At 36.1% G+C, this 26,971-nt stretch overlaps 1 protein-coding gene across 2 annotated transcripts in view; it reads right to left on the reverse strand.

Annotated features, from left to right (window-relative positions):
• Non2 (upstream activation factor subunit spp27 homolog Non2) overlaps positions 1 to 24,251 on the reverse strand; it is a 545,408-nt gene extending 521,157 nt beyond the window's left edge. For both annotated transcript variants that reach the window (XM_090392284.1, XM_090392283.1), the window contains exons 1-2: positions 24,183 to 24,251; positions 23,977 to 24,067 (exon numbers count right to left, since the gene is read on the reverse strand). In XM_090392284.1, coding sequence (XP_090248410.1) covers positions 23,977 to 24,067; positions 24,183 to 24,225 — 134 coding nt within the window. In that variant the 5' untranslated portion in view covers positions 24,226 to 24,251. The remainder of the gene's footprint in view (positions 1 to 23,976; positions 24,068 to 24,182) is intronic.
• Positions 24,252 to 26,971: the final 2,720 nt, after the last annotated feature.

The raw sequence follows: 26,971 nt of genomic DNA on the forward strand, positions 1-26,971 counted from the left end.
TACTCCCGGAAACTCGGATTTTTCGTCATATAAACTCAAAAAAATCGACCGTAGAACCCACATTATTTCAGAAATTAAATATATTGTGTTAGGGTTAGGGACCACGAGATGGCAGCCCATTTAAGCTGTCTCTCTTCACTGCATACCGCTTAATTAGTGAAAGCCTTGGGCCATCTATCTCTGATTGGGTACCAGTGGAGATCGAACTGCCCACTCAGTCTCCAAAAGTTAGATAGGGCTAAATGGCCTTGCCTACTCCTGTATACGGGAATAAAAAAGGCATAAGCTGATTTTTTTTTTTTTTTTTGTCTTGTTACTGATATTTTGCTAATCATCATTTTCATGTGATGTTCATCTAATTCAGAAATGAAAATGTATAAGAAATCTCCAAGTTTTCTGAGTTAATTGATTTCTAGCTGTTACAGTTAAATCAAAAAAATAAACTTAATTTTTTTTTATATTTATTAAGGTTACAATTTTTATAGCATAATTTACATGATTTAACATGATTTTGGAATATCCCCAATGTAAAAATTGTTTTCCTGCCTCCTAATACCACTTCCCTAATTCAGCAATTAGACCAGGAAATAATTGCAACATTAAAAACATTATGTAAGGCAATCATTTCAATACATTATGAATAAAATGGAAAATGATCAAAACCTTACTATTATTGATGTTTGGAAAAGCTTTTCAATCATGAATTGTGTAAAACATGCAGCTTTGGCCTTATATGACATAAGACTGTCGACTTCGAATGCACATTGGATGGCCATCTGGCCAGAATGCGTCAAAAGCGAAACTATTGAGCTTTCAAATACAACTGATGAAGTGTATGCAGAAATAATCACTTTGGCACAAATAGTTGGTGGTGAAGGAATTGATGATTTTGCCATTGATGATATAAATGAAATAATTGCTGATAGAGTTCTGAATGAGGAGGAGTTATTAGAAATCACATTAGAGAAGATCGACCCAAAAGATTTCAGCAATGAAGAGAACCATCACCACAAAACGCTCATTTAATTCTTGAAGGCCTTTGACAAATAAACTGGAAAATTATTTTCTGATTAATGATCCCATAATCGAATAAGCTGTTAAATTCCAATCAGGTCGCTACAAAGAGCTATACAAAGAACAGTCCAAATTAGAATCACAAAATCTATTACTGAATTTACTATTAAAATAAATAAACCTGCTCCTGAAGCAATGCCTCAAAAGGTTTCTGATATAAGAGAAATTCAACTGTCAACGAACGCACAGGAATATGATGTATAAAACATTTCCTCGGATGAAAGTGATTTTGAACCAATTCAGCACAAAAGGGATGCACTTTCTATTAGAAAGCGAATTGGAATAAAAATCGTTATTAAATCCTATTTTGAAGTTCTTGAATTGTGATATTTTTTTTTTTTGAAATTTAATTTTTTATTTTTGTATTATTTTTTTTTCTAAAAGATTGAGTTTTTTTGTTAAAATACTGAAATAAAAACTGATTTATGTTTTTTTTAAATAAACTATGGATGGATGAAAAAATCATCATCAAATTCCTGATGTATACACTCAAGCGGTGTACAGGATATGATAGTACTACATGAAAAACTTATATCACCACTAACTTCCTATCTACAATATTCCTCCAAATCAATCTGTTACTTATCAAGACTCCAACATTATCTGCTCTTATAGTTCTATCTTCTAAGGCACTTTTTACTGTATCAATCAACATATAGCTTCGTCTTCCTCTGGGTCTTTTTCCTGCAAACCTGGCAGAGAACATTTATCTTTCTTATTCAATTCTGTTTAAATGACCATACCACCTGAGATTAGCTCTGCTAACCCATTCCTAGATGCTAACAATGTCAAGTTCTTTCCTAATATCCTCATTTTTAATATGATATTGCCATTGATGCCATCTGTTCATGACCCTAATCTTTTTTGGGACTCTCATATCTGCAGTCTCTAGTCTTTGGTCAAGAGTTTTATTTCTAACCCAACTTTAGATCCATAAGTTAAAATTGGCTTGAACACTGTGTTGTATAAAGATAATTTAGTGTTTTGACTAATTTCTCTATTATTCCATATATATTTATTAAGATGACCTTCCTATCATACCAGCTTTGTTGATTCTGTTGTCTATTTCCATATTTAATTTACCATCTTCACTGAAAATCGTGCCTAAGTAGCTGAAATGTTTTACTTGCTCTATAGGTTCTCCATTCACAATGCAGTTGATATTTTCAATGCTTCTGCCTATTTTCATTTTCTTTGTCTTTTTATTGCTGACCTTCATACCATATCTATTACAACAGCTATTCAATTTTAGTCAGAGAATCTTGCAGACTTGTAGCAGATTTATTTAGAAGTATAACATCATCAGCATAAAGTAAGGAGCTGAGATTAACACCTCCAATTTTGATATCAGGTTTAATACCACTTTTCTTTATAATGTGATCCATATAGATAATGAATAACAGAGGGGATAATGAACATCCTTGTCTGACATCAGATTTAACATTAAACCATTTTCCTGTACTTCCTTCATTTCTAACTGCTGAAAACTCTGCTTTTGTGCAGAGTTTTATGCCATTTGTCATAATCATCTGCCTTATATTCGATGTCCTGAGTGCAATATGTATGCATGGCGGAATGTAAGCGATGTCTTTGTGGAGAAGAGAACATCCAGTGCATATCCTCGTAGATATGTTGAAAATATAACATGAAAAATATTATAAACGGAATGATGTCAGGAATGCTCTCCTCCATCGAGATGCTAAAATACTGGATATACTCACGTTTCTTCGCGGGACTGCCTCTACATACTTCGCACAGGCGGCCATTCACCTGATCAACTCATTCAAGAGTCATCCAACTACGATGAAAAAGACAGGTGGAAACACAAACGCCTGAAGGCAGCTCTGCTCATCAGTGCAAGCGCTCCCACAAGGCCCTAAATAATTCCATGCATGCTTCTTGACAGAATATTCCTCATTTTTTACCTCCCAAGTCAAGACCTCATGGTCATCATCATCACGAACTGGGCATAGTGCCCATAGGAGTCTGATGCCATGTTGATTATGTTGTCCCAGTGACATCTGTTCGTTGCAGCATGACTTAATTCTTGAAGTTCCCCCACACCAGTCTTTAATATCGTCAGCCCACTCATGATGAGGATAACCTCTGACATTTGTTCCCCTCATTAGGCCAAACACCAATGACTAACTTTGTCACTTGACATTCTATAAATATGTCCAAAGAGTTTTAATTTTCTTTGTATGACTTTTTGAAACAGAGTCTCTTTTAGTGTATCCTTCTCTTCATTTCTTATTTTCTGAGTCCATCCAATGTGTAGAATTTGGAATAACACTTTCTTTCAAAAGCTAGTATTCTTTATTCTTTCTGATTCCTTTGTCATTATCCAAGTTCCACAACCATATAACATACTGCTAAAGATGCATGTCTTTAGCAGTATGTTATATGGTTGCAGTTGTATTGTTATATTTAGCGTTTAGTTGGTTTTTAAGCTGATATTTCTACTACTCCAAATTTTGTTCATGGATTTTAGCATTTCTTTTTATAGTTAAGATCAGTGTTATTCAACCTTCCTAAGCACAAGGACCAGTAAAATGCCTAAAACAATTCTATGGACCACTGAGTTACAGAAGTGTGTGTGTGTGTTGGGAAAGGGGGGAGAATCCACCCAGGGCAGCATTTTTTTGGCATTTAAGAAATCTTGCCACACCATCTATAAAACAGCAAATGAGTAATGAAATAGACTTTGACAATGTCATCGACGATTTTGCACACAGAAAAGCAAGAAAAAAAAACCATTTTAGAATGTTGGAATTAAAATTTTACTTCAATTTTTAATTTATTTCCCAATACATTGTTTTGACTTTTTTGTAATTTTTTTAAAAACCTATGTAGGAATTACCAACATTTCGGAAAAACTGTGCCATTCATAACATAATAAATCTAAAAGCATGTTTTGAATACATATGGAAACATAATTAATTAAATTGGAAGTAAACGATTAAAAGTGCATCATCATTGAACAAAGTTTTAATTTTTATTAAATGAATAAATAATATGATATAATTATGTTACTACTTACTTTTAATAAGCTCGTTAAGCTTCTCAGCCCTTGCAGAGTTGCTGGATATAGGCTCAATATTGGTCAACTTCAGTCGAATATCGGCACGCACACACTAAGATGATTTCTGTATTTTGCTTTTATTTGAAGGAGCAATGAAAATCCTTGGGGTGCTTAAGGGTCAAAGCTGTATAACTGAGAGGAGACCTCCACATAGCCTTTAAAGGAATGCGGAGAACCGACCAGGGCTTCTGACCTAATGTCCAATCCTCACCTTCTCGTGGTGCACCCTGTTGGGTATCTACTTTGATACTGAACGAACGAGGATGGGCTGGCAATTTGGGATTTAGCCGACCAAATTGTATTCTTATTGGTTAAACCAAAATAAAAAACGATGGTACAACATAACAAAATTTCATGCCAGCTGGGGCATCGCCCGGTTAAACAAGGCCCCCATTGTTTTCGCCAGGGAACCAGGGCGAACAGCGAAAAGTCAGCTACTGGAACAAATCTGAAAACAATCCCCAACTCAACATCACCAGAGTTAAAGATCGGTACTATCAACATAAGAAGCCTGTGGAGTGGTGGAGCTAGCTGAGCAATTAGATAAGTACCAGATCGACATAATAGGGGTGACTGAAACAAAAAAGACCAAAATTGGTAGATCTTTCTGCGCAATAAATACAAAATGTTATATTCAGGCAATGACAATCTAGGAAAAGAAGGAGTAGCCATAGTATTCAACACAAAATACGAGGCTAATCTTCTTGAATGGCAGTCAGTCTCAAGTAGAGTAATGTGGGCAAATATGAGAATGGGGAACTGGACAATGAGACTTATTTGTGCCTATGGCCCCACAGAAGGTTCTACTAAGGTAGAAGTGCAGGAATTTTTTGAAGCTTTAGAAAAAGCAACTGACACAATGAAAAAGGAAAAGTAGTTCCTTTTTGGGGATCTAAATAGCAGACTAGGAAATGATTGTGAGACAAATTTTCCCAAAAATTATTTTGGGAAAATTTGGAGAAAAGAGCAAAGCTAATAAAAATGGCAAATATCTGTTGGATTTCTGCTCAGGACATGGACTGGTTATTACTAACACCATGTTCCAACATAAAAATGTGCACAACTTCACATGGAGAGAAGAGGCTAGGAATAAGAAAAGTCTCATTGACTATTATTGTTGATAGTGATGTTTTCTCCCTGGTGCAGGACACCAGAGTGTACAGAGGATTTGAAATTGGAAGTGATCACTATCTAGTCTTGAGCAAGATAAAATTGAATTTCTTATTGAAAAGAATAACATGTAAGAAAGTTTTAAAGCGATTAAAAGTTGAGCAGCTCTCAGATGTGAACTGTAGACTAAAATACACAAAGATTATTGAAGAAAAAATGAGAGTTTGAGAACAGGAATCAAACCTTGGAGATTCAGTGGCAAACTCTGAAGAAAACATTGATTGATTCTGCCAGAGAGGCATGTGGTGAGGTTGTCTGTAAGGATAAAAAAAATCAGAACTCCCTGGTGGACACAGGAAGTTAAAGAGGCAGTGAAGGAAAAGAAAAAAGCATATCAAAAGTTCCTGGCAAATAAGTCAGCTTTTACTCTTACAGAATACAGAGACAAATGTAAGAAAGCTAAACAGTGTGTAAAACTAGCTAAACAAAAGTCATGGGAGGACTTTGGCAAGAATATAGAAAATAAATATCAAGAAGGTGGCAAAATATTCTGGAGGTTGTTGAAGAAACTTAGGAATGGAGGAAAGAGTGCTGTAAAAGGAGTTAGAGATGATAAAGGTGACATGAAAACGGGAGAAAAAGATATCCTTGAAGTATGGAGAAATTACTTCGAAAAACTTCTAAATGAAACAAGCAGTGATGACAGCATAGTGGTAAAAAACACTGACCAAGCAAGCAGTCAGGAATAGATATCCATACTTGAAGTAGAAAAAGCCATCAAAGGCTTGAAATGTGGAAAGGCAGCAGGAGTAGATGATATTCGACCAGAAATGCTGAAGTATGGTGGTGTGAGAGTCTTACAGTGGCTGCACTGCATAGTTCAGAAGGCCTGGACAGAGGGACGAATTCCCGATGATTGGAGTAGAACTCTCATAGTATCCATATATAAAAAGGGAAATAAAACTGAATGTGAGAATTACAGAGGTATTTCCCTACTGAGTGTTCCTGGCAAGATCTATGCAAGTATATTTGAGAAACGGTTGAGAAGAATTGTGGAAGAAAAGCTTGGTGAAGAACAAGCTGGATTCAGGCCAAATAGAGGCTGTCAGGATCAGATCTTCACTTTACGACAAATAGTCGAGAAAGCATGGGAATATAACAAAGATCTGTATTTAAGTTTTGTCGATTTGGAAATGGCATATGACAAGGTGCCAAGGGAGAAGCTATTCAATACGCTGCAGTTATATGGTGTCAATAGGGCATTATATCAAGCAATACTTAGTCTTTATTTGAGTTGTAAGTCAGCAGTTAGAAGTGAAGGAAGTACAGGAAGATGGTTTAATGTTAAATCTGGTGTGAGACAAGGATGTACATTATCCCCTCTGTTATTCATTATCTATATGGATCACATTATGAAGGAAAGTGGTATTAAACATGATATCAAAATTGGAGATATTAATGTCAGCTCTTTGCCCTTATGCTGATGATGTTATACTTCTAAATAAATCTGCTACAAGTCTGCAAGATTCTCTGACTAAATTGAATAGCTGTTGTAATAGATATGGTATGAAGGTCAGCAATAAAAAGACAAAGAAAATGAAAATAGGCAGAATCATTGAAAATGTCAACTGTGTTGTGAATGGAGAACCTGTGGAACAAGTAAAACATTTCAGCTATTTAGGCACGATTTTTACTGAAGATGGTAAATTAAATATAGAAATAGACAACAGAATCAGCAAAGCTGGTATGGTGGGAAGTCAACTGAATAATTCATATGGAATAAGAGAGAAATTAGTCGGAACACTAAATTAGTTGTATACAAGACAGTGTTCAAACCAGTTTTAACTTATGGATCTGAGAGCTGGGTGAGAAGTAAAACACTTGACCAAAGACTAGAGACCACAGATATGACAGTCCTGAGAAAGATTATAAGCGTGAACAGGTGGCATCAATGGCAATATCATATTAAAAACGAGGATATTAGGAAAGAACTTGACATTGTTAGCAACCAGGAATGCGTTAGTAGAGCTAATCTTATGTGGTATGGTCACTTAAACAGAATGGGCGAGGAAAGATTAGCAAAACAAGTGTTCTCTGCCAGGTTGGCAGGAAAACAACCCAGAGGAAGACCAAGATACAGGTGGATTAATACAGTACAAAGTGCCTTAGACGATAGAAATATAAGATCTGATAATGTTGGAGTCTTGACAAGTAACAGACTGATTTGGAGGAAAATTGTAGATAGGAAATTAATAATGATGTAATTTTTTCATGTAATACTATCATATCCTGTACACCCCTTGAGGGTGTACAGGATATGACTGTACACCCCTTGATGATGATGATGACGTATAATATATCTATTATATATATATATATATAATAGATGGCCATTGTAAACTATGGCTATCTATTTATGCTGTATTATTAATCTCTTATTCTTCCTGCTATCTCCTACTCCACCTTCCATGACTCTATATTCTTATACCTGAGAACACTAGAAATTTATTAAAGACTGCACCACTAAGCATCCTTGCAGCATAAAAAATAACAGTACTTCCAGTAGGTCTTTAGTTAATCCAAATCCTCTCTTAATTAAATTATAGTCATGGCTCTCTATGCGTTCCTTATCTTATCTATCATTTAGTTCCCCCGCTCACAAGAACAAGTTAATTTCAATACAGTGCATTGCATATTAAAGATCAGGCAGTACTCACTGAATATAAATAGCAAGCATGTTTCTTTAACTTAAGCTACATTCAATATGCATACTTCCACAATTATGTAACATATCTTACAAAATTACTGCAATATAATTTATGACTCCTATTTTAAGCAAACTAATTTAGAACAGAATCACTATGGTAATTTTCTGTAATTATGCAGCATAAAGCCTTAGAATTCCTTACAATCAACAATTAAACATTATGTCCAATCACTTCTTAGGAACATGCTATGCTCTGATCCATACACTTCATAATTCCAATCATAAAATTGCATTAATTATTTTCAGGTTATAACCATCTTATCACATTAAACTAAGCAATCCATTAAGGTAGTTCCCTTACATCACATACAAAAATAATATACAACAATTGACTCACATGAATTCTTTTTGCCATTTGTGCACTTCTCTATTCATCTCGGAGTCCTTAGTTTCCTTTTCCATCGCAGGTTTTGAGTTCTTTCTTTAGAGGTTTACGGAGCACTGGCATTTCATTCAGAACGATTGGTGGGTCTGGAACGAGATTTCTCGGCGTCTTGGAGCTTTGGGCGAAGGGGATTCAGACTACGGAGCACATGCAGATATGTCTGATTAGCAACGCATTGGGTCTGGTTCGGCTGCTCCCTCTTTAGTTAATCGCTTCTGGTAACCGTCATTTTTGATCTCAAGGATTTGCAGTGGATTGACCACCACCTCGTTACCCCCTTTCGATTTCTCTCTGTTCTAGCCAAAACTGTCGACCCCTCCTGGTTGAAGATCCATGCCTTATATTCAGTCTTTTCTGAAATCTTGGGTTAAGGATTGAAATCCCTGTACTTTCCCGCGAAAACTCTGAATGTAGGTTTGGGAACTCCAGATATTTCCTCATGACTCCCTTGATCTAAAATTTCCACCGACTTCTCTTTTCTCCCCTTTTGCATGTCTTTAATCCGTTTTACAGGAATGTGGAATTTATGTTCAATTCTTGCTGCCTCTTTCTACACTGACCTTGAAGGTCGCCTAAGACTGAATTTGTAAACAAAAGGACACTTTAATCAGGGCACTAACATCATATAACCTTCCGAAGGCAAGGCATTGGCTTTATCATTTTTACATTTTTGTTTATGCGAGTGAGCAAGTTAATTCCCTTTTGGCTTTATACATAGGCTTTTAGTATTCTATTTATAATAACAAAGTTTATTTTTACAACTTTCTAGATGTGACCTCTGTAAAAGTCGATGCAATAAAAAATATAAAAATGTACGCTGCATCAAATTTTACAAAGGTCCACCCCTTCACGAAAAATTTTTCAGCTATGAATATGGATGATAAATTTTTTCTGTACATTATCTATATGCTGTGTGTTACTTACTCTCTGGAGTGGACAATACTCAGTTTTATTGGGCCTTTTGTGAGTAAAGAAAGTAGTCAGTCCGATACGTGGGCTCTTTCTGTTGCAATACATGTTGAGACCCACATTTGTCAGAGTCAGTGCTTAACTTACTCCTTGGACATTTATTTTTCATTTTATACTATGTTCTCTTTTTGTTTTCTTCAAAATTTGTGCGCTCATTTCTATTACCTTCTTTCGCCTTTTGAATCCTCCGTTCCTCCGTACGTAACAGTACGTGATCTGGAAAGGTAGGCCATCTGTCGTCGTTCCCTTCTTCTTTCTCTATAAAAATTATTTCCATTGCACCTTTATCTTTACTTCCTGTAAGCTCCATGTCTTCCTCTTGACCTACTGCCACCTTCACACTTGAGATGTGAAAGGTTTTCCCACATCATCTTGTCGGATGTCTCTAACTACTGAGGGATCATTTTCTTCCTTTCCGTTTACATTCTCACTCACTTCAGCTTGTTTATTTCCTCTATAGTTGTGGTTGTTTATCATTCTGCCCTGACTGGCTCTATCAGTTTGAAATCTCTGAGTAGCCCCCCCCCCTTCGAGTAGCGTGCTTCACCCCCATCAGGGAGACTTCCTGGGTGCTGAAATCACATGTGAACCCATGACCTTTTAAGAAGTCGGTTCCCAGTATTATTTGAGTCCCATGCCGAGAGGTCTCTGGGAGAATGAGTAGCTCAGGTACGACATCTAAACTGAAGCCAGGCAACCTCATGTTTACCTTTAATTTTCTTGGTGCATAAATAGTAGGATTTGGATTCCACTTAGCTTAACAGGTCTCCTCAGCCTTGTAACACAGTTAGATACTCTGGACCTTAATCTTTTGAATAGCGATCCAGTTATTACTGAAACTTGGGATCCAGTATCTAATATAAAACATCACACTATTCCCCTTATTCTTCCTTGAATGACAGTCATGGGTTTAGTGTGTTGCTCCTTAAATTCTCTACTTAATCTTCTTGATCTGCTTGTGGGATGGTGGCGAGTAACCAGCATATTTGATGCAAAATGCTTATTTCTATAGAAATTTCTTTTATTCTGGAAACAGTACCTGGCAATGTGCCCAAACATGTTGCAGTCATAGCATTGGGTGCTTCCCCTCTGCTTTCTCCCTCGTTGCTTACTCGTTCATGACTCGAGGTCTCTGTGGATGATTTTGCTCTGGTTTCTTGTAGTTGCTTTAAAACAGAGTCAATTTTATCCATCATAGGTTGGTATAACCTCTCTACTTCTCACCTGATTACAGAGTGTATCTCTTCCATGTTGAAAGAGTCTGCAACACTTGAGGTAGTCACTCTGTCATTTTCGACCTTGTTTACTGCAATTGTTTTACTCTTATCTTCCATTCTCTCTATCTGTTGTTCTTTCACCTTCCCCTTTGAATTCTCTGGATTATTTTCTCGTTTTGCCTCTTTCTATGAATCAGATTCTTTTGTAATATATCTGGCTGGCACTAGATGCGAGATGAAAGTCACCTAGCCTTTCCTCTTTTTCTTTCACTTCTAGGTAGCACTCGTCTAAATTACTAATTTTCTTTTTATATGCTGTTTCTCAGAATTCTTTCCTTATCCCTAATCTGAATTGGAGGAAAACCACCCAGTCGAGATGGCTTCTGTCATCATTTGATACACTCAGGCTATTTGCTAAGGTTAACAGTCTGTTGTAAAAATCAGTTATAGATTCCTTTCTCTCCTGAGTGCATTTCTGTAATCTCCATAGGTTCGGATCTGCACTTCTAACTTTGGAAAATTGGGATATCAGGGTATCCTTGAATTTATTGTATTCCAAAGTGTCTTGCAATATAGGAGAGGAATACAAAAAACTCTTAGCCCTTCCAAACAATTTATTCCTCAGTATGATCAGAAGTTGGAAGTCTGACCAATTGCCAACATTTCTTGATTCTTCAGCAAACTTGAAGGACAACACATCATTGTGGTCATCTCCAGAGAATTGTGGGATGATGAGGTGAGGATTAATTGTCCTAAAAAACTCTCTATCACCCACCGTGTTAGTACTAGTGGCTCCCGAATTTACGCTATCCACATTCATGATTAAAAAAATTTTCTTAGAGAATATATATACACTTTCTTATTACACCTTTGTTGCCTGATCTTTCTGCAAAAGAAATCCTTACACTCAACAATTACACATTATGCTCAATCGTTTCTTAGGATTTTGCAATGCTCTAATCCAAACACTTAATAATTCCAACCATAAAATTGCATTAATTATTTTCAGGTTATAACCATCTTATCACATTAAACTTAGCAGTCCATTAAGATAGTTCCCTTACATCACATACAAAAATAATATACAACAATTGACTCACATGAATTCTTTTTGCCTTCTGTGCACTTCTCTATTCATCTCGGAGTCCTTGGTTTCCTTTTCCATCTTGGGTTTTGAGTTCTTTCCTTCGGGGATTTATGGAGCACCGGCATTTCACTCGGAATGATTGGCGGGACTGGAACACGATTTCTAAGAGTCTTGGAACTTTGGGCAAAGGGGATTCAGCATACAGAGCACATGTAGATTTGTCTGATCGGCAATGCATTGGGTCCGGCTCGGTTGCTCCCTCCTTAGTTAATCACTTCTGGTAACTGTCATTTTTGATCTGGACGATTTGCCGTGGATCGACTTCCACCTCGTTACCTCCTTTCGACTTCTCTCTGTTCTAGCGAAAACTGTCGACCCCTCCTGGTTGAAGATCCATGCTTTATATTCGGTCTTTTCTGAAACCTTGGGTTAAGGATTGAAATCCCCGTACTTTCCCGTGCAAACTCTGGATGTAGGTTTGGGAACCCCAGATATTTCCTCGTCACTCTCTTGATCCAAAATTTCCGCAGACTTCTCTTTTCTCCTCTTTCATATATCTTGAATCCATTTTACCGGACTGCGGAATTTATGTTTGATTCTTGCTACCCCTTTCTCCACTGACCTTGAAGGTCGCCTATTACCATTTTTACATTCTTTGTTTATGCAAGCGAGCAAGTTAATTCCCTTTTAACTTTATACATAGGCTTTTAGTATTCTATTTATAATAACAAAGTTTTTACAAAACTTCAGTCACTGGAGGTTGGGATCATGACCTGCCTATGGGCAGGTCATGAGAGGTGGCACTTTCTGGGGCCTAAGGGAGGCAAATACCTAAATATGCCACTGGGGCTATGTAGGTATTCTTGGCCATCGGGCTGAAGGTCTCCTGATGTACGTCTCTCAAATTTGGGGCAGTCTCATGCAACCAAATTTGTTGAGGTTTGGCGTGTTTCTTAGGGCTGAGGCTGATTCCATGAAAAGTCTTTCAAATTTGAACTTGTTATGGTGTATTATTGTGGCTTTCTTCCACCGTATTCTATGGCATGTATCCAGAGCACGGTCCGCAAGACCAGAGTGGCTATACTGGTGAAAACAGATGTAGTCCTTGTGTTCTGAAATTCTGATATTTGCTGTCCTGCCTGTTTGGCAAATGTACGACAGCTTATAGCTGCATTGGACCTGGTATACAGCAGGTAGGTCTAGGGGAAGTGGTTGGTCTTTAGTGGAGCAGATAAGGGATGCCAATTTTCTATATAGTCTGTAACAAGAGGTCAAGTCACGTTTTTTAAGATTTTTGTAATTTTTTCTGAGGTGCCTCAGATGTAGGGAATGGTGATGGATTTAGAGTAATCCTTGTTGTGAAGGGGGGGAGGGGGTGTTACTGATTTCAATATTTTTTGGATTTTTTTGGGGGGGGGGGTGTTGAGAATGTGATTTAGTTCAGTGATTAGGGCATTGTCATTTGAACAGATTAGTTTAGCCCTGTTGTGTAGTGTCTTAATAACTCCATATTGTTCTGTGAGGGGGGGGGGAAATGTTGGTGAATGTTTCTGCCTGTATGGGTGGGTTTTCTATAAACTGAGAAAACCACGGTTCCATCAGGCTGGCAGGTGACTAGTGTGTCTAAGAAAGGAAGGCAGTTGTTTTTTTCTTCTTCCAGGGTGAACTTGATTCTGGGTTGTTGGTTGTTTAAGTGTGTTAAGAAGAAGAGGAGTGTATCAGAGCCATGTGGCCAAATAGCGAACACATCATCGATGTAGCGAAACCATATGGTTGGTTTATGTCGGGCAGAGTTTAAGGCTTTCTTTTCAAAAGTCTCCATAAAGAAGTTGGCCAAGGGAAGGGAGAGAGTGGTGAACCCATAGACCTACCTGGTTGTATACCAGGTCTCCCTTGCAGTTGTAAGCTGTCCTGCTTTGTCCAAACAGGCACTACAGTGAATATCAGAATTTCAGAACACAAGGACTACATCCGTTTTCACCAGTATAGCCACTCTGGTCTTGCAGACAATGTCTGGATACACGCCACAGAATACGGTGGAAGAAAGCCACAATAATACATAGTAGCAAGTTCAAATTTGAAAGACTTTCCATGGAATCAGCCTCAGAAACATGCCAAACCTCAACACATTTGGTTGCATGAGGCTGCACCAAATTTGGGAGATGTCATTCCCCAAGAGAAGCAATAGCTTCCTCGCTTCGTCCTTCTTTACTGTGTGTAGTGCCTGCGTGCATGTGTCTTTATTTTAAGTTCCTTTGAAGATGGCAAAGTGATGTTGCCAAAATATTGGAATTATATATTAAAGTTTACTTTAATTTATATTCTTGTGTACGTTGTGAATTCCTTAAGTTAATTAATAATCATGTATAATCAACGTATAAGCCTTTCTACGAGAAATAGAGAACACATCATCAACATAGCGAAGCCATATGGTTGGTTTTTGTGGAGCAGAATTTAAGGCTTTCTCTTCAAAAGTCTCCATAAAAACATTGGCCAAGGGTGGGGAGAGTGGTGAACCCATAGCTACTACTATTACTACTCCTTGGCATTTCAGTCCATTTAGGATCTGGGCCTGTCTCAGGATAGCCTTCCATTCTTCACAATTCTGTGCCTTGCTCCTCCAGTTCTTTACTCTCATTTTCTTTAAATCATCCTCCACATCGTCAAGCCATCTCCTTTTTGGTCGTCCTCTGGACCTAGATCCACCCGGTCCAGACATGAAGACCTTTTTTTATGGCTCTATCATCCCCCATTCGCTGAACATGTCCTAGCCATCTCAGTCTTCTCACCTTTATTTCAGTAATAATATCCACTTCATTGAATTTCTCCATTATTTCTTTGTTATTCCTCACTCTCCAAAGTCCATTCTCATTAATTGGGCCAAAGATCTTTCTTAATACCTTTCGTTCCAATATTTATAATCGATTTTGATCTCTCTGGATCATTGTCCATGTTTCAGGGCCGTACAAAAGTACAGGTTTGAGGATTACTTTATATAGCTAGATTTTACTTTTTATCGAAATCAAATTAGATTTTAATAGTGGCTGAATACTATAATAAGTTCTATTTGCAGCAGCTATTCTATAGGTAATTTCAACTGACATATCATTACTTTCTGTTATTACTGAACTCAAATATTTGAACTGCTAGACTCATTCAAAGGTTTCTTCATCTACTGTAAAACTTGCTGTTTCCCAATTTTTGTTTATCTCTGGCAACAATTAAGTATTTTGTTTTAGTTTCGTTTGTTTGTAGTCCCATTTTCCTTGCCTCCTCTCTCATTTGTCTATAACCTTCTCTGAGGCTTCTCTCAGTTCTTGCAATACAGTCCACATCATCTGCAAAAGCCAAAAGCTGTAGACTTCTATTCATAATAGTTCCACCTCTGTTTATAATTACATTTCGTATTACCCTTTCAAGATATAGGTTGAAAAGCATTGTTGATAGTTGATCTCCTTGTTGTAATCCTTTGGTAATACTGAACTCAGGTGTGAGTTCGCCCTGTATTTGCACTCTACCCATGGTATTTCTGAGTGTCATTTTAACTAATCTTATCAGTTTAGGTGGAATTTGGAATTCCTTCATGACTTTAAATAGCTTATCTCAATTGATGTTATCATAGGCTTGTTTAAAGTCCACAAACAAATGGTGCAGATTGATATTGAACTCGTAACATTTCTCCATTATAGTTCGTACTGTAAAAATCTGGTCTGTTGTTGATCTATCATACCTAAAGCCACATTGGTAGTCGCCCAGCATTTTTCTATAAAGGGCTCCAATCTAGTTGCCAGTACCCTTGCAAATATTTTGTAAATTACTGCTAACAGTGACATTCCTCTATAATTTTGGCAGAGAGACTTGTCATTTTTCTTATGTGCAGGAACGATAATAGCAGTGTCCCATTCAGTAGGCATAGATTCAGTTTCCTATACCTCTGACAAGCACTTATGTATTTTGATTAATAGTGATTGCCCAGCGTATTTTAATAGCTCAACTGGTATTCCATCTTCACCAAGTGCTTTATAATTTTTCATTCTCTTTAGGGCTAATTCTATCTCATTTAATTCTGGTGCTTCCTCTGTCTCAGCTTTTCCCATACTTGCCAAGAGTTCGTTAAACTCATCTTCTTCTGGAACGTTATTTTCCATGCTTGTTTTGTCCTGAAGGAGATCTTCAAAATATTCTGCCCACCTTCTCAAAATGTCCTCCTTTCCACTGGGCAAGTTTCCCTCATGATCTCTGCAGAAAGTTTTTCTGGGTTGAAATCCGCCTTTAATTTCCTTTATCTTATTATACATTTTCTTAATTTGTCCTGTATTCTTCAAAATCTCAATTTCATTTAGCCTTGCCTTTTCCCATTCACGTTTCTTTCTTCTACACATCTTTTTGGCTTGTTTACGTTTTTCTCTATATTCATTCTCATTTGCTCGAGTTTTTCGTTCAAGCATCTTTAGACGAGCTGTATTTCTGTCTTCAACACATTTTCTACATTCCAAATCATACCATTCATTTCTTTTATCATTGTTTCTGAATCCCAGGACTTCTTCAGCCACTTTAGTAATTTTATTCTTGATCCCTTCCCATTTTTTATCTATAGTCATACTATTAGTATGCTCATCCTCATTTTCTTCATTTATTTCTTCTCTCAATCTTTCAATATATTTTTGTCTGATTTTTCCATCTTTTAATTTTTGGATGTCATATCTTGGTGTTCTCTTTCCTCTACCTACTTTATTAATTTTTATCCTTTGTTTATATTTAATTCTTAACAAGTAATGATCCATATCACAATCCGCCGTACCCATTTTAGTCGCCTTTTACAACATGCGTGGGCTATATTGGGACTATTCTTTAACCCTGGTCACCACACAGGGTGTGAACCCATGGCTGTCCACTCTATTTGTTTGTAGAATTTTCCATGCCAAATGAAATAGCCTGAGTTCATTGTGAACTGAAATAGGGCTGAGATATTAGGAAGAAATTTAGCTTGAATTAGCTCTAATGTTTTCTTCAGTGGAACATTTGTGAATAAGGAGATGATGTCAAAACTGACCATTATGTCAGTATGTTGGAGTGTAAGGTTTTCTATGCTGGCTTTGAAGTGGGCTGAGTGTTTTGTGTGATGGTGTGTTGTTAATATAGTGTGTGAGCACTTTGGCCAAATGTTTAGCTAATTTGTATGTGGAGGGAAATCAATACCATCCACTACAAGAAGTGACCTTAAGGAGCCTATGGAGTTTACATCCCCCTCCCCAATGTTCCCTCTAAGCTGTGTGCATGTGCACGCATACACGTTTTACTAGCGCACAAAGCAAAAAATATGCGCACACTAGATTTTCAAGATGAAATTAAAATTTACTAATTAAATAAGTTCCACTTAAACATTAACCTATAAATTCTTTAAAAAACACGGTAACTCGCCAACGCTCAAGCCTATAACCTCGCATTTTTTATTATATTCCCAAAGTTGCACAAAACTTATAAATTATTAACAGTAAACCTATTTGAGGCTAGCAATTTGATACCAAAGTGAAAGGGGTGTGGCTCAAATGTGTAATTTTAAAATAGCATATAGAATGGCACACGGTTTGTTTACATCTCAGGCCTGACTCATGGAAAATTCCCAAACATGATTGGCTGATCATATTAGTTCAAGATCATGACAAATTAAAACAATGGTTTCATAATTTTAATAAAAATAATTAAATACTTTTAAAAAAATAAATTACAGTACAATTAAAAATATTGTAGCATTTCAAAATTCTCTAATTTTTAAAAGACTTGTGAATCATGATTTCTGACTGTTTACTGAGGAGGCTACTGCCGTGTGTGGAAACACGGTGGGGAGTTGGGGTGACCTGGCTGATGTCCCATTGACACCAGCAGGTAAAGAGTGAACTAAAATCTTTCAACTTTTTTGCTTAAATGATCAGTATGGTGACTCGTATGGGTGCGCACATACTTTTCAAAAGAAGGCAAATTTTGCACACACACAAATTTCTGCGCACACTCACAGCAAACAATTAGAGGGAACATGCCACCACCCCCTCACATTCTATCTTTCCTGTTATTAATGCCTATAACTATTGGCAAGGTTGCACTGCTGAATTGTGATAGATTATGAAATTAAGATTTCCTATCTTATCACAGTTCGACATGGGTTTCCCAATAAATAGGAAAGTAAGCACATGTGTTTACCTCTAGGTAATATAGGAATGCCGTGTATATATATATATATATATATATATATATATCAAATATTTCATTCTAAGAAAAATGTTGTGTTTTGGCATGAAAACTGAAATGTACATTATAACTTTAAGGCAAAACTGAAGAAATGTTTAGTTTAAGAAATGTGAAACTTAATCAGTTTGGTAGAGTCAAATAAAGGGATTCATTTAAGGTTATTATTTAATTAGAGTATCCCATTCTATGTATTGTGTGAAAGCAAGTTGAGTGTAAGCTATAGTCCAAAGGTCACACTTTAGCCATCCAGTATAACGCCTGAGGGAAGGAGAATTTATAGGAAAAGCGAAGCTAGAACGCTTTCTCGGAAGAACGCCACACACAAGTGAATGAGTGCTGCGCGGTCAACAACGACTATGCGCAAGAATCTCCGAGAAAGAGAGGGTAAATATAAGGGTCAAGCTCCCCCCACACACGAGGCTTTTTTTGGTTCCTGGTTCCTGTGCTCTTGGATGTTGGGACCCCGTCTCCGCCAATGGGACGATTCCGGGTTGGCCGTAGAAGTCATGAAAGGATTATCGAGGTTCGCGAGGCAAGGCTAGCCATCTCTTCATAACAGAATAGCTGAGCTATATTGTGTGACTGACGATACAGATGTGTTCCTGCGGTTCCAGAGAAAGACCAGAGCGGCATACCGCCTTATTGTCCTGGAGAAACTGATCATATGTGATCACTTCAGGATACATATGATAGCGCTGATCTCATGTGTGACCCGAAGAACGGTAGCCCACAACGGTGCCTTGATGTCTAGACAAGGCTGAAGACAGAACAGAAAGTCATTCCATATGATTAAAATATTAAAATATATTAAAATATATGATTTCCAATTAAAGATATGAGAGACTTAATAGGTTAATTTGTGAATGCACAAGTTGTAGAGAACTTTAGGGATTATCCCATTTGGCAGTAACCTGTCCCTGTTTGAAGAATGTTTTCCTAGAAGGGATCTATATGTGAAATAACTTTGATACATTGTGAGATATGATTAGTGACCCTAGAGTGATTGATGACAAGATAATTTAAGCTGGAAATTTGTATGTTTATAGAATCTCTATGGTCCTAGGTGTTAGCGTTGATATCAGAATTTTGCTAGGAAGGTGATTAAGTTAATCATGTACCCTATACTTTCCATGTATATCTTTTAAGCTTTAATAAATATGTTTTATATCATTTGCCTGATTTCAGCTGATTTTATGAATTCAAATAGCCACTCATAAAATTATTACCGAACCTAGCGGGAGGAACATATGAATATAGTTTGATCTTTCAGGCCATGACTGCATGTAAAACAAAGAGAAGTGAGAATAATTAGATTAGTGTTTGAAATTTTATTACTGTGTATTATTCTGAGATAGCCACTTTGGATAAGAGTCTTATCTATCCTCTGTAGCTGGCACAGCAAAAAATAAATTCGTCAATATTTAACAGGCGGACTGTCTCAGAGAACATATTTAGGGCCTTGTCCCATACATAGACAAAGCCCTATTGTATGAAAGAATTACACGCGACAAAATTTGAGAATGGCCTGAATCATAGTCTGTTTAAGAAAGGAGAGTGTAGAAAACAGTGGTAAAGACAATAATAACGATAGAAATATATATAAGGAAGAAGAACGAACGATAACAATTGGCGCAGATGACAGGACTTGTTTGAGTAAGGTTTTAGGTAAGAAGGATAGATTTAAGTAAACAACTATATTAAATCATATAGAAATATCAATTAACCATAGACAACGATATAACAGCACTAACCAATGCCAAACACTCCCTCTCTGGTTAATAATACTTGTGGCATCAGTATATGCAAATTGCAACATCCCTTTAAGCCTTTGCTTCCTGAATTGACTACCCTATTTAATATTTTTGCTTGAGACTAGATTCTTCACATGTTGGTCATTCGAACACTCACTCACCTTCATTCACACGTCCAACTACATCCACCCTAATTGCTTAAGTTTACCTGAATTCGTGCTTTAGAATGCTCGGTGAACAAAGCTCTCTAGACACCTTATGCCCAAACTATTTAGATGAAGCATTAGACAAATCCTTCTTTCTATTAAATACAGGTCATAGGTCAACAAACTCTGTATAATTCCTTCTGCACAACCTGAATATTGATTCATTTACTATCAACACTCTCCTCCTCAATTTGCCTCTATCATAGACTTCACCTTCTCGCTCTTCATATTTGCTTTGTCCAAAAAATCCTTCACATATTCCCTCACGGAATACTTCTCACCTCTCAGATAAAATATACACTGTATATACATATACATCGTGTGTGTGTGTGTGTACACACACACATATATATCAATCACAAGATTTTGATATATACATCACTTTATATTAAATAATGATATTTATATATATCATATATAACATGTATTTATTTAAAAATAATAATATATACACACATACACAGCAATTCTTCTCTTCTTCTCATGGCATGAGTTCCTCAAAGACAAATTTTTGCCATTTTTTTTCTGTCTGCTGTTTTTTTGTGAAGTTCTATTATGGAGTTTAAGTGGATGCTTTCTTTAATGTTTTCAATCCATTTCTTTCTTGGTCTCACTCTGCTGGGCTGTCCTTCAATTCTGCCATGTAATAATATGTTCAGTAGTCTTTCTGGGTTCGTTCTTGAAACATGTCCAAACCAGCCTGCTTGGCTCTTTTTTAGTGCTGTAATTATTGTTTATTTAAAGTTAAGTTATTCTCTGACTTCTTCATTTGTTTTTCTTTCTTCCACTTTGTTACATTGATTTTTCTTAGGCATTTCATTTCAAAAGCATTGAGTTTATCCATTTCTTTTTTTTCTTAAGATCCAGCATTCTGAGCCATAAAGCACTATGGGAATTACCATTGTTTTATATATCTTTGAGTTCTTTGCTTAATCTTTTACTGTTTCATATTTTCTGTAGTCTGCCCACTGTTATTCATTCATTATTGATTCTGCATTTTACAGTTTATAAATAGTCTAGATCTTTAGTGTTCATTGATCCTAGGTAATTGAATTGCTTTACTTTTCTATATTATTGTTTCCAATTTTCATTTGGATTGCTTCCCTTTTTTCTTCTTATTACCATTAGTTTTGTTTTATTAAAATTGATTTTCATATCATTTTTATTACTTGTTTGATGCAGCTTGGTCAAGATATTTTGTAATTTTTCTTGGCTGTCTGTAGTGATAACTATGTCATCAGCATACTTTAAATGTGTTAGATTTCTTCCATTTACAGTTATGCCTTCACACATCTGTAGTCCATCTACTACTTTTAGGTACAGGTTGAATACATATGGTGACAATGGGCAGCCTTGCCTAACTCCTTTTTTAATTGCTATTTGGTCTGTTTCTGTTTTTGTATTTCACTATTGCTTGTGTTTCTGAATAGTAATTTTTGATACAATTTAATAGGTATTTGTTGAACCCTCTGTTTCTAGAATTTTAACGAGTTTGCTTCTGTTTAATGAGTCAAAAACTTGTTTGAAGTCAATAAAACAGCAGTAGAGTTTTTTTATTTTTGTCTCTCATAAGATCTGCTAATCTGTTTAATATGAAAATTGCATCTATTGTGCTTCTCCTTCTAAATCCCATTTGCTCTTCTTCCATCTGTTTTTCATAGGAATGTTTAACTCTGTTTTGAAGAATCCTGATGAATATTTTATAGCAGTGGCTTAGAAAGGTGATATGTCTATAGTCAGTGCAGGATCTGACATCTTTTTTGTGGATGGGTATGATCAGGCCTGATCTGTTGGCAAATTTCCTTTCTTTAGTATTTTGTTGAATAGTTTCCTTAGGTAATTTATTATACTTTCTCCCCCTTTAAAGCATCGGGTATATTGTCTACACCTGGTGCTTTATAATTTTTCATTTGTTTGATTACTCTATGTATTTCTTCATTTAGGATGTCTTTTGTGTCAGAAGTTTCTTCTGGGTTGAAGGCGTCTTGATCTATGTTTTCTTTAGCTGCAAATGTTTCTTTAAAATTATTAGTCCATATTTCTTTATTTGTTTCACTGATACTTATTGTGGTTCCATTTTTTTGCAATATTGAAATTGGGTTGGGTGAGCATGTTCTAGTTATCTCTAACTATTTCATAAGTGGCATAGATATAGAAATAAGAGCCCACCTTTTCAATAGTCACACCCTACCAGCATTAACTTATGGCAGTGAAACATGGAACACAACTTTAAAAGAAGAATGAAGCTTAATAACAACTCAACGTGCAATAGAAGGAAGAATGTGCAATATAAATAAAATAGAACCATGTAAGACATGCAGAAATCAGGAAGAAGTCTAAACTCAAAGATGTAATAAAAGCAATCTACAACAGCAAAAGTAGATGGGCAAGGACATCTTGCCAGAATGAGAGACAACAGATGGATAGTCACAATTTGGAGTAACAAATTGGTATCTGAGAGATACCAAAAGGAAACCTGGAAGACCAGCCTTAAGGTGGGAAGACCCAATGATTAAGAAAGTTGGAAGAAAATGGAGAAGAAAGGCCCAAGACAGGAATAGCTGGTCTCTTTACAACCTGCTGTCATGGAGAAATCCTGAATGACATCACAGGTCTATCAAGGTAATCATGGTATTTCATAAGTAGTCTTGGAGTCTTTGTTTTTTGTATGCTTCTTCACACATTCCTGCTTTTTCTTCTAAATATGTAATTTTTGCTAATCTGCATTTTTTGTCTATATCTTTTTTTTCAATTTTTGTATAGCATCCTATTTTCTTCATTATTTTTTTTTCAGAAGTTAGTTTTGGATATTCTTTTTCTCTCCCATAAGTCCAAAATCTCTGATTACACCAATCTTTATTTATCCTTGTTTTGGTAACCTAGGTGTTTTGTTGTCATTTCTTTAATAATTTCCTTAACTTTTTTTTGAAGACTCAGAGACTGTATCAAGATTATTTAATTTTTCTTCAATGTTCACTGATAGTTAGATTTGGTCAAGCTATTTTGAGATGTCTATCATCTTTTGTTTTTGATGGTTTATTCCTTTCTTGAAACTGATTTTCGGTTTGGCTGATAGTAATTCATGGTCTGTATCCACGTCAGTCTTTTTTAATGTTTTGGCATTTTTGGAACGAATGTTTCCATTTCTTATTAACGATTATATAGTCTGTATAGTTTTTGATTTCGTATCACACAGCAATTACGTGTGATAAATCAATGCCATCTGTGCTAAATGGAGTGTAGTAGTAAAATTCACTGTTTTAATTCTGATTATCAGCAGCAAAACTTTTTCATGGAAGTATTATTTGACATGCTCTATAATAAAGCATACTGCAGTTTCCATATGGAATACTGAAAGGTATCCTTTGTAAATTATTTTGGATAGTAAAGAAAACAATCTGTACGTTTCCTCAAACATTTTATTTTGTAAATTTACATGTAAATTCATTCCCTCCTTGTAAACTTACATGATGATAGCTAAAAGGAAATTAGATTCACCTTTAGGCATATTCGGAGTCAGAAGACATAAGAAAGGGTAACATTTCATGGAGTAGAATTTAGTACACACACACACATTAAAAAATATTAAGGCATGCCTGAGAGAGAGGTTAGTGGAAAGTCAGATATAATTAGTTTTGCTATCCTAAATAACTATGTAGTTATTACTTCAAGAACAGTTTTCATATATAAAAACACTACCTTTCCGTAAAATCGGTTTGGAATGTTTCCTCTAACGGTTTTCTAAATGATTTTGTAAATTATTATGGCTAGTAAAGATAACGATCTATCCGTTTGCTCAAATATTTTATTTTGTAAATTTACATGTAAATTCATGTTCCCTCCTTGTACACTTACATGATGAGAGCTCGAAGGAAATTAGATTCACCTTTAGGCATATTCGGAGTCAGAAGATATAAGATAGGGTACCATTTCATGGGGTAAAATATATACACACATTAAAATATATTAAGGTGCGCCTGAGAGAGAGGTTAGTGGAAAGTCAGATATTACCATTAGTTTTGCTATCCTAAATAACTCTGTAACTTAGTTCAAGAACAGGTTTCATATATTAAAAACACTACCTTTCCGTAAAATCGGTTTGGAATTTTTCCTCTAACTGTTTTCTAACTTTCTTTGATGACAAAGAGGTCAAATCTGCGCCTTCTAAAATGTCTGCAATAATACAAACACATCAAAAATTAACCTGAATTATATGGAAAACACTTATATTGCAATAATGATTAAGCACAAGAGAGAAAAAGAATGTTTTTCTTACTTTAACGCTTACCTGCAATACTTTTTCGAATTTCTATTACCGTTACTGTCGCCATTGTACGCGCGCTGTAAACACACGTGTTTGCCCTTAATCCCTCTATAGGATATAAAGTGTGGATATCTCCCTATAAAGAAAATAAACCAGAGAAATCGTGGAATTTTTAATACTCTACCTAATGCAGAATTTTGAAAAATTATATTATTATTATAGCTGTTAACGGGCATTTCTATGTGGTTCAAATATCCTATGTGTCGAATAATTAACATAAATATAGATATAAATGCACACCCTGTAGCAAGATTTCCCAAACTGTGTTCCGCGGAAAGTGAATAAGTGTTCCGTGAAAAATCATCAAAATTAATATGAACGTGGAATGGTTTTAAATGCTGCGACAGGTTCAAACATGTTTGAAAATCAGGCGCTCCTAATTTAGCATGTGAATGACTCAGCCGCTGGCTGACAGCGGTTGTCGACACCTCCGAGCGCGAGTGAAGTACAGAGGTACCTATTCTAGGAAACGTGCAGTCACAAGCAAGGTCAATGCGACTCGATGCAGCCAAGCACGCCTGTAGCGTGCTGAGCTACCCAATACAGGCATTTTTGCGATGCAATACAGCATGCTTCGGCGATGGTGTGCGTTTAGCTTTACACTGAATACGAGACTGGTGATACTCGACTCTAACCAAGGTGTTCATTCCGTTAAAATTTCAGAATTTGTGAAGTGTTCAGTCATAGGAAAAATTTGGGAAACGCTACCTTATAGGACAGTGGTTCATAACCTTCGTTAGACCGCGGTCCAGTAAATTTTTTTTTTATAAGACTGGTCCCAACAATTTACTCGTATATACCTTTCCAATTTTTTTATAAATTAAGCTAACGGAAGGGGACCAATCGTTCGATGGTGTTGGAACACTCTCCCTCGACGCGTCTTTGGACTCCCTGGAGGTGTCACATAATAATAATAATAATAAAGAGTACACTTATGTATATGGTGTGTCATGCTGACAAATATAAAATTACATTTAAATTAATTATCAATTACTGGACTAATGAAATCTTGTAGCATATTGCAGTTTCCTCAGGACAACATCACTAAGTCAATTTGTGCTGGTTTTCATTGATATGTCCCATTGTGATCACCAAATATTTATAATATTATTCAGTGAAAATTGATTATTATTAAATCGATTTTAACGATGTTGGTTTGAAAAAAAAAAACGGTAGTTGGGAAAATATTTATGCATCGTAGCTCACCATAGAAGTCAGCTAAACAGGGGAGGAAGCAGGAGGATGTCAAACTTGTTTTCACATACACATGCCAAATATATGCAAAGTATGTACGAGTAATTTAATAAATGTTCCAATATGAATCTCTCAATTCTAAACTCCAGTTCCAACACTAATGAATATTTTCAATTTAAAAACGAAGCACTTTAACACAGCAATTATCTTCTTGTTATTGTGCTATCTTCTATCGAAGGTCAGCGACCATCTTGGCAAACAAACCGCGCTCTTGTGCAAATCTGAGCAGTTGTGCACTGCTCTTTCCTGTCCACACAGCAATTATAAGTTATTGAAAAAGTTAAACAGATTCTTTTATTACCTTTCCATTTTTTTTAAAGTTCATATATAGCATATAGTTAGGCTATGAGTCTTCTGTTGCTGTTTTGGAGGAATTGAGTGGAGACAGGAATTGAAACGGAGACAGTAAGATAGTTGCAGGCGGTTCCTCTGTTTCGTTTTAAGCACAGTCATGGCAGAAAATACAGTTTCACAAAGATACTGTACATGGTGGAAATATAAAGAATAAATTTCACTGCTATTTCCTGTAAACTTGGATATTCATTTTTTATTCAAATCCAGAATTTCGAATACTCATCGAATTAAAAGTACTTTCCAGTTCTTTGTCCGATGATAATTCAATAAGCTGAAGGGTTTCTTCATGGTAAAGGGCTGTTTGTGTGCAAGAAGGGGTTCACAATTCACATGTTTTGCCTCCAGGGATCCTCATGTTCGGAATAATATTTTTCAAACAACAACAACATTATCAAGTGGGCTGCAATAATATCTGAAACTGAATTCTACGAATAGAAATGATCTGTTTCCATAATATGATCTGAATGCAAGTGAAACATTTCATTATTTCTTTCTGCAATTATATTAAGTGAGTGTTTGAGTTTCGTTTGAAATGATTCCATCTTGTTCCAAGCATTAAATATTGTGGTATCTGCATCTTCAAGTTTTAAATTCAACTCGTTTATCTAAGAAAATATGTCGCTGAGATATGCCAGCCTGGCTACCCATTTCTAATCCTGGAAATAATGGGACAAGTTACTTTTCTTATCAATTAGAAACAGCTCAACTTCGTTTCGCAGTTCATATAACCTCTTGAGTACGTTTCCGCGGCACAGATAACGAACTTCCAAATGGATAAGAAGATTTTGATGATGAGAATGGTTTAATTAAAGAGCGTGGTTGCGGATGGAAAATTACGTTGGAGTTTGTACTGACTGCGCTGGTTTACAGGTAGAAATTCAGGTTCAGTCACAAAAATTAAGGATATGGCAGGCAATAACTTATTGTCAACGCACTGCTACATTCAGAGGCAAACTTGGCATCGAAAAAATGGCACCAGATCATGGCTCAGTGCTTTTAATAGTCTACTATTTAAAGTACTGTTTTATATAATTAATAATTTTAGCAGACTGAGACTGGACTTCATTAAGCTCAGTTGCCATTTTTTGGAGGTCAGGTTTTTCCTCTGAATGTAGCAGTGCGTTGACAATACGTTATTGCATGTC

This window comes from Typopeltis vanoorti, chromosome 5, assembly GCF_054136105.1.
Source record: "Typopeltis vanoorti isolate ZY-2024b chromosome 5, IOZ_Tvanoo_1.0, whole genome shotgun sequence".
NCBI classification, from domain to species: Eukaryota; Metazoa; Arthropoda; class Arachnida; order Uropygi; family Thelyphonidae; genus Typopeltis; species Typopeltis vanoorti.